Source organism: Anarrhichthys ocellatus, unplaced genomic scaffold (assembly GCF_004355925.1).
Source record: "Anarrhichthys ocellatus isolate YVR2014 unplaced genomic scaffold, GSC_Weel_1.0 scaffold1940, whole genome shotgun sequence".
Classification (NCBI taxonomy): Eukaryota; Metazoa; Chordata; class Actinopteri; order Perciformes; family Anarhichadidae; genus Anarrhichthys; species Anarrhichthys ocellatus.
The window spans coordinates 1-7,507 of record NW_022281914.1 but is presented as its reverse complement, the minus strand read 5'-3'; the positions used below and the strand labels follow the sequence as shown (position 1 = coordinate 7,507).

General features: G+C 41.4%; 1 protein-coding gene across 1 annotated transcript; it reads left to right on the top strand.

Annotated features, from left to right (window-relative positions):
* The first annotated feature begins 3,259 nt into the window (after positions 1 to 3,259).
* On the top strand, positions 3,260 to 7,436 carry hspa14 (heat shock protein 14). The gene is made up of 8 exons (XM_031839783.1): positions 3,260 to 3,361; positions 3,927 to 4,007; positions 4,363 to 4,445; positions 5,045 to 5,093; positions 6,510 to 6,615; positions 6,699 to 6,789; positions 6,886 to 6,990; positions 7,102 to 7,436. Exons 1-8 carry the CDS (start codon positions 3,305 to 3,307, stop codon positions 7,265 to 7,267), a joined length of 738 nt encoding a protein of 245 aa, XP_031695643.1. The 5' UTR covers positions 3,260 to 3,304; the 3' UTR covers positions 7,268 to 7,436.
* The last annotated feature ends 71 nt before the right edge of the window (positions 7,437 to 7,507 follow it).

Genomic DNA, 7,507 nt, shown 5'->3' with positions numbered 1-7,507 from the left:
GTGAGTGAACACTAATTATGAGACTTAGTTTTATCGTTTGGTTATTGGTCCCTGTTCGCAGGGTGGTGCCCCGTTATTATTAATAATCATTAATAATTGTTACTGACATTAATAATTCTATTGATGTCAAGAATTTAGTTTCTTAGATGCTGATAACCCAAACACGCTCCTTTACGTTCCCAACATATTGGTGCCCCCTTTTTGAGGCTATGTTATTCCCAACATTTTGGTTCTGAGTCTATATTATACGTTTGCTCGGGTAATCTTTATAATCTTACTTTTGTACTCTTTTGTATCAAACTCAGTTCAGGCCCCGGCATAGTCATACAGTCACTGACATAGGATTAGTCACAGGATTTATGTCTCTCATGAGTCCTAAAATTTGGTAAAGTCCAGTTGGGACTGGCCGCGATATCACCCCTACCACGCCCGAGGAAAACAGGACGCCCTTTGTGTATGGGCCCAGGGACCAGAATGTCTGGCTCTTCTTGGGTCACTGTGACCGGCTGACGGCTGTGATGATGTCTCCAGAAGTTTGGCAGGAGCATTAATAAATAAGAAGGAAGGGAGGGGGGACTGAGACAAAGCGGGGAAAGATTCAAAGCTACCATCCAATCAGCACATAGGCCCATACATAGTAGATGCACAGATACTGGATATTGGACTGCATTCCTGTTGAGTTAGCATGACGGGGAACAGGGATCAGTAGGATCCTCTGACAGGTGTCCCTGATGATATCGATTAATTAGTGAACCAACTGCCTATCTCAGCGGCCCAGATTCCCCCCCCCCCCCCCCCCCCGGGGGGGGGGGGGGGGGGGCAGTATAAAGTAAGTTGCATTTCTTCGTTCTAGTTCAGTTGAGTCCGGACAACTCGATTTGCTTGTATTCTGTGTAATACAAATAAATATGCGTGAACTGAAGAAACTTCAATCTCTCTTGTGTTCTGTGGGTGTTCGTCACTGAGTTCCCGTATTTGTGAGAATCCTGTGGTATCTGACCACGAGTCAGATAGCAAATAAGTGTTAAGCCAGCTTTTAGATATTAAGGTAGAATGAACTTCAAGCCAACGATCATCGACATTGAAAAAACCACAACAATGCACACATTAGCCTCAGTTTTTATTGAGGATATGGTCTTTGACTCAAGTTCCACACATTGTTTAACATTCTTACATTTCTTACATGGCTTTTCATATCCAACTGAAGCTGACTGTTTTTTTTACACAGAATGAGAATTACTGGCTAATAAAAGGATATTGACCCCAGTCACCCCAAACTTTTATTATGGAGACGCAATGGAGAGAGATCTCTTTCAAAGTAAGAAATGGCCATGAAAAAAGGAAGACAATAGAATGGTTGCCAGTTTAGAAAATTAGGTGAATATAAAGCAATGGCTCTCTTGTGCCTTGATGGTCAAAGATTGATTGATGGACAAGTTGGTGTCCATATTGTAAGAATGCATGTCTCTGCTAACATGGTTACATGGTATAAATTATCTAAATCTTTGTAGTTATGTTTCCGTGCTTGTGTCTGTGTTCTCACCAGCCTTGCCTCCTTCCCATGGGCGGCAGTGCAGGCATGGATCAGCTCTTCCTCCACCAGGGACGGAGTGAGTTCTCTGTGGGCTGAGGTCAGACTGCCATACAGTCTGTAGAGAAAGTCCACACACACTGCAGACCAGTTCACTGTTAGTAAGCAAGCTCTGGTTATCAACAGGTCTGGTTATTTGTGGACAAAGATACATTTAAGTTAACAGTGTGTTTAACAGGCTCTTCGGTGAGTTTCACAATTAGCAGTGTTTGTTACAATCAACATATCTGTTATAGTCAAATTATTCAGTATAATCATTTGAAAATATGTATGATGCATATGTATCTTATTCTGACTCAAAGATGTTATGATCTGGGCGTTTCATATCCATACTCACTCCAAATAAAAAATAAATATAAAGTAGATCTAATGAGCTGAGTAGCCTGACCTCTACTTTATTTACATTATTAGTATAATTTCTTGTTTTTAATAGAATGCTTACATAAGTAGGCCTTCATTGGAAGTAGAGTGCAGGACATGAAACCCAAGTGTCAAAACAATATGAAGAAATAAACTAATCTAATTATGTAGATTTCTTTTGTTTTGAAAATCTCTGAACCTTTGTCCTATATTCTCTGTCTGTAATTTTAGATTACTTTCCACAATCTACTCATAAATATTAAATATTATCATAATATTATATTCTGACACAAGTGATTGTAAATGTATTACGCAAAAATCCATGTGTTGGGCTGCATCCCTAATTTGGTCCACACATGCAGGGCAGATTATTTGTAGGAGAGCTGTGTGGCCACAGGCATGCGCAGCTGATTTTGACATTTCAAATAAGAAGCTGTTGCTGATATCGGCACAGTTTAGTGTTGGTAAACCACGCTGTGTATAACTTCTGCTCGCACCATGCTGTCTAACCTTCACAGTTGCCTGCAGCAGAAAAAGTAAACCCTCTGAAAAGCAGCAGAATGGCGAGGGACAACACCGACATGGTGGCGTTGGTCGTTATTATTAGCTCCACGGTGTCCCACCCACCAGACACTTTGGGATTTACGTCACCACGTGGTTATGGATCCAACTGGCCTGAAACTTGAATTAATACTAACTAAAATATTATATTTTACAGATTATACCAGCGGTAAATTTAAATTAAGCTCCACCAGCTATAGCATTAAGATGCGACTCAGATATTGAGTGAATAACAAAATAATATAATAATAAATAAGAGCCATTTACAATATGTTTGATAGTTTAAGTACATTTGCCTGAACTACTCCTGTACTTTGAAGAAAGTAAGATTATGAATGCAGGTATTTTAGTCGTTATGGAGTCTTATTTTTTTTACTTAAAGGTCTGCCTGTGGATTTCTGCAGATATAAAATATATTGATAAATTCTTCGAGACAAGATTTGCGGTTTAGACAGTGATTAGGGAAAGAAAGCTGCTGAATTTACAAGTTATGTGGGTATTTTCTAGAAAGAAAAAAATGGTTACTGTGAATACAATTATTGTTCTTCTTTATAATGATGATAATACATATGCACAAATAAATAAATTGCATTTGTTTATTTATTATATTGCCAGTTTTAGTACACCATATTATATAAAATGCTATCAAATAATCATTATCCAGTTTCCGAGTTCTGTAGGCTCATAAAAGTTATACGCTTTTGCTCTGAAAAAGTTCTACCGGAAGTTGTTCCTGGAAGCGCAAGGTGGGCCACATGCGCGTGCTGCACAGCCCTCTGAGTTCTTTCCAGCATGGCGGCCATAGGAGTTCATTTCGGATATACTTGTGCTTGTGCTGCGATATTTAAGGTGAGTTAGGCTCAGTTGAATCCCACGGGGTTCTCCCACGCTTCCCTTCTTCTTCTGCTCCATAATATAGCCGAGTGTTTAGCTCCAAAATCCTACGAAAATAGCGCTAGTTGCTAAAATGCTAACAAACTGTGACGTTAGTTGCGGACACGATGAATGAAGTCATTTCATTTCAGAATTGGCGTTAACAACACACTCAAGTTGACACAAAGTATTGATAGTATGATGTAGGTATTAGGGCTGTAGCTAATTATTATTTTCATTATAAATTATATTATTTGTTTACGTCAACCATCCCTCTATTTCCCGGCACTTATGCATGTCCAGCTCACATAAAGCAAGGTAAACTCCTAAGTGTATCCCTAACAATGGCCTTCAGCTCTTGCAAGGGGATTCACAGTGTTCCCAGGCCTCAAGGGATATGTTCTCTCTTCAGGTTCTTGGTCATCAGTGGAACTGCTCCACAGGGAGTCCAGCAGGATCCTGACCTCAGCAAAATCTACAAAAAAAAAATGTTTTCAACTGAAATGGTGTGTGTGTGTGTGTGTGTGTGTGTGTGTGTTAGGATGGGCGGGCTGATGTGGTGGCTAACGACGCAGGAGACAGAGTGACTCCAGCTGTGGTGGGCTACAGAGAGACAGAGCAGGTACAACCCACACTTCATTTTGCGTCAGTTATCATGGCGGTCATAGTCTTTGGGGTAATCACAGTTGAAGCTTTGTGCTCTTCTCAGATTTATATTATATTGTGTTCTGACATCATCATGCCCACTGTAGGCTCCACAGGATACTCAGCTGTCTCTGTAACTTACACTTAAAAAGAGGTTTAAACTGCTTTCCACACTTGCACATCAACGTACACATCTCTACTCTGTAAAACCAAATTATCATTCCATTATTGACTGCTGTAGCTCCCTCATTGAGTATCAGACTATCTAACATTTGTCCTTTATAGCTGTATATTTGCCGGTCTGCTTATTGCCTGATTTCTATGTTTTGCAGATTGTCGGCATCGCAGCAAAACAAGGACGGGTCCGCAACGCTGCCAACACAGTTGTCAAAGTGAAACAAGTGCTGGGGAGAAGGTGACATACTTAATACTGTCTTGTTTCCAAATCTTAAAGCTACAGGAGACATCAGAGCATAATAGCTTGGCTCACTTGCTCCATATTCAAATCTAAATTCTAAGCATATAGGCATTTTTATATATTTTATATTCTAAATATAGCTTACACTTAAACTGATGTAGATTTTTTTTTTTTTTAGCTGTCTAAAATACGTCTGCAGCGTTACATTGCTTTGATCCTTTGCTGGTACTCTTATCTGTTTCTCCAAACTCTGTCTACTGTAATTGATACTCTGACTATGGAGAAGTACCCCATACAACCCCACTTCTAAACATCAGACTGTCCCTTAAGTGCGTATTATCACACTGAAGCTGAAACTTTCATTTTGGCAGCTTCTGTCTGGAATTCCTTTTATTTAACAAGTTCAATTTGTTCAGTAACTGCTCTGTGGTCACCAAACATGTAACAGTGGTGTCTCAATCCTGAGAACATTTGTGCTTTCACATCATAATTAGATGAATGCTTGAAGAGTTGTCATGATATGATGGTGCTGGTATATTACTGAGGTGTTCAGACTGACTAATAGATTTTCTCTTCCCCCGTCTCTCAATGGGCAGCTTCGATGATCCAGAGACACAAACCCACAAAACAGAGACCAAGTGTCAGGTGAGTTTGATTGATTTACACATACCTGCAAACTTGTCACTTTTCGGTGAAATTCACCATTTTGAATCAAAAATATATCATCCACGTGAATCGTGTAGATCCGTAGAGGTTTTTTTTCGGGGGGGGGGTCAACTGGCCAGCCAGTGTTTCTCAGATTGGAGTGAGACGAGGAGAAAATGTGATGTCGTGATCTTCGCAATAGAACATCTTTGACGTGTCGAGTCTTGGCCAATCAGCGTTCAGATGTGTACAGCGTCTTCATTTCCCTCCGTTAGAGTTTAAGTTCTGTTATGTTCCGTTACCGTTCAGACTTGCTGGGTTAAGTTAACGTCCACTGCATGCAGAACTTTATCCACTGTTCATGTTCGTCATTATCGCAATTTAGAAGGAAAAAACGTAACATGATGAAACATGCAACCCCCCCGTGTTCCGGTTCAGTTCACGCGGTCAGTCGTTAACGTTAAACCCGAACACCGGCGCATCTGATTGCAGGTTGTTTGTGTTAACTCAAAGTAGAATGAGGATGATTTTGTGGTCAGAATAACTTTCATGACCACGAAACATGAGGCCCAGATACTGATGAGATGATGAGGTCAAAGAGCTTCAGGGAGAGGAGGCTGGTTGTAGCGCAGCTTGACGCAGGGCTGAGATATGAGTGGAGCTGGGCCTGGATAAAGGTGGAGGTCTAAACAGACGTGAGTACAGCTTCCTGCAGTCACAGTATTTTAAATGCATTGATAAGGCAGGGTATGCTAAATGCAGCCTCTGCTCCAAGGAGATGAACTACAGCAACAAGGGCTCACATGTCCTCTCATCACACTGTACACACTGTTCACTGTGATGACCACAGCCAGTGTACTAACAGTCCCAACAGTCCCACGTGCAGTTGCTCACAATGCAGAGGTGTGTATAGATCACAGCTATTATTTTACTCTTGATAAGCTACCTTAGCCAGAGTAGATTATCATTTTTATTTAAATAATTGAACTGGATTGAATGCGTATTAATTGCAAATAGAAGATGGGCCACAGTTCTAACAGCTTTACAGTAACAGTAGAAGTTAATATTAAGCCAAACAGTAACAGGGTTCAATGAAAACGAATCACTTTATTTGTACAGGCGATGGTTCTTGCTACTCTTGCTATCTTTGTTTTTATTTGACCAAAACTTTTGAAAATGAGACCTCGGTCTCTATAGATTTTGTCTAAATAAAGGTTAATATTAATAATAGAGCTGAAATACTGATTAATAATTGAATAATAAATTAGTTTTTTTGCTTAAAGTAAATGTCTTATCACTTAATTTTCTTCTCAGAGTACTCCAGAATGCTACATTTTAAAGCTCATATTTAAAATAAAATTATCGGAGTCCACAAGGACCGACTGTACAGGTAAAAGCTTTGGTTGTTGTGTTCAGGTGGTCAACAGACAGGAGAAGCCTTATTATGAGATCACAGCGGGAGATCACCCAGAGTATGTCGCTCCAGATGATGTTGCAAAACTCATCTTCCACAAAATGAAAGGTAGTTTGTCACACACACACACGCACACAGATGCATGCCTTGCTGAAAAACGGCAAGCTGATCGATCGTTCCCACTCTCTCAGAAACGGCTCAGTCGGCTCTTGGCTCCGATGTCACCGAGGCGGTCATCACTGTCCCTTTCGAGTTTGCACATGCTCAGAAGCGCTCGTTGAGGTAAGCCAAATCACAACCTACTACAACTGTCCCGTTTCTTTTGCGGGAAAGTGAAACCTTTTAACGAAGTCCCACCACTGCGTGTGCTTTGTGCAGGGAGGCAGCTGAAGCTGCAGGCTTCCATGTGCTGAGGCTGATCCACGAGCCTGCTGCGGCTCTGTTGGCCTATAACATAGGACAGGAGTGTTCTTCTGGAAAGAGGTATGCTGCTGCTGCTGCAGTTGACGTGTTATCACTTAATGGATTCATTATGATATCAAAACGTATCTACTCCAAACCATGTGCACTTATGTATCTGCACCATGTTGACAGCCACGTCGTCGTGTACAAGCTGGGCGGGACGTCCCTGAGTGTGACGGTGCTGCAGGTCAACGGAGGAGTGTTCCGGGTCCTCAACACCCACACCGACCACAGCATCGGAGGAGAGAGCTTCACCCAGGCGTTGGCCCAGCACCTCGCCGCCGAATTCAAACGGTAGCTACTGTGTTTCTTTCTGCTGCTCCCCGAGACTCTCATCACACTCAGTCACTCGTTTTCTATGATGTGTAACACACTTATAGGAATAGTTTGGAGAAACGGATAGGAGTACCAGCACGGGAGCAAAGCAAAATGTATTTCAGTTTAAGTGTACGCCACATTTAGAATATTTTCACCGCTTAGCCTCGTCATCAGACAGCCCTTTCTGACGGGGAGCCAAAGCTCTCTTCAAAGACTCCTT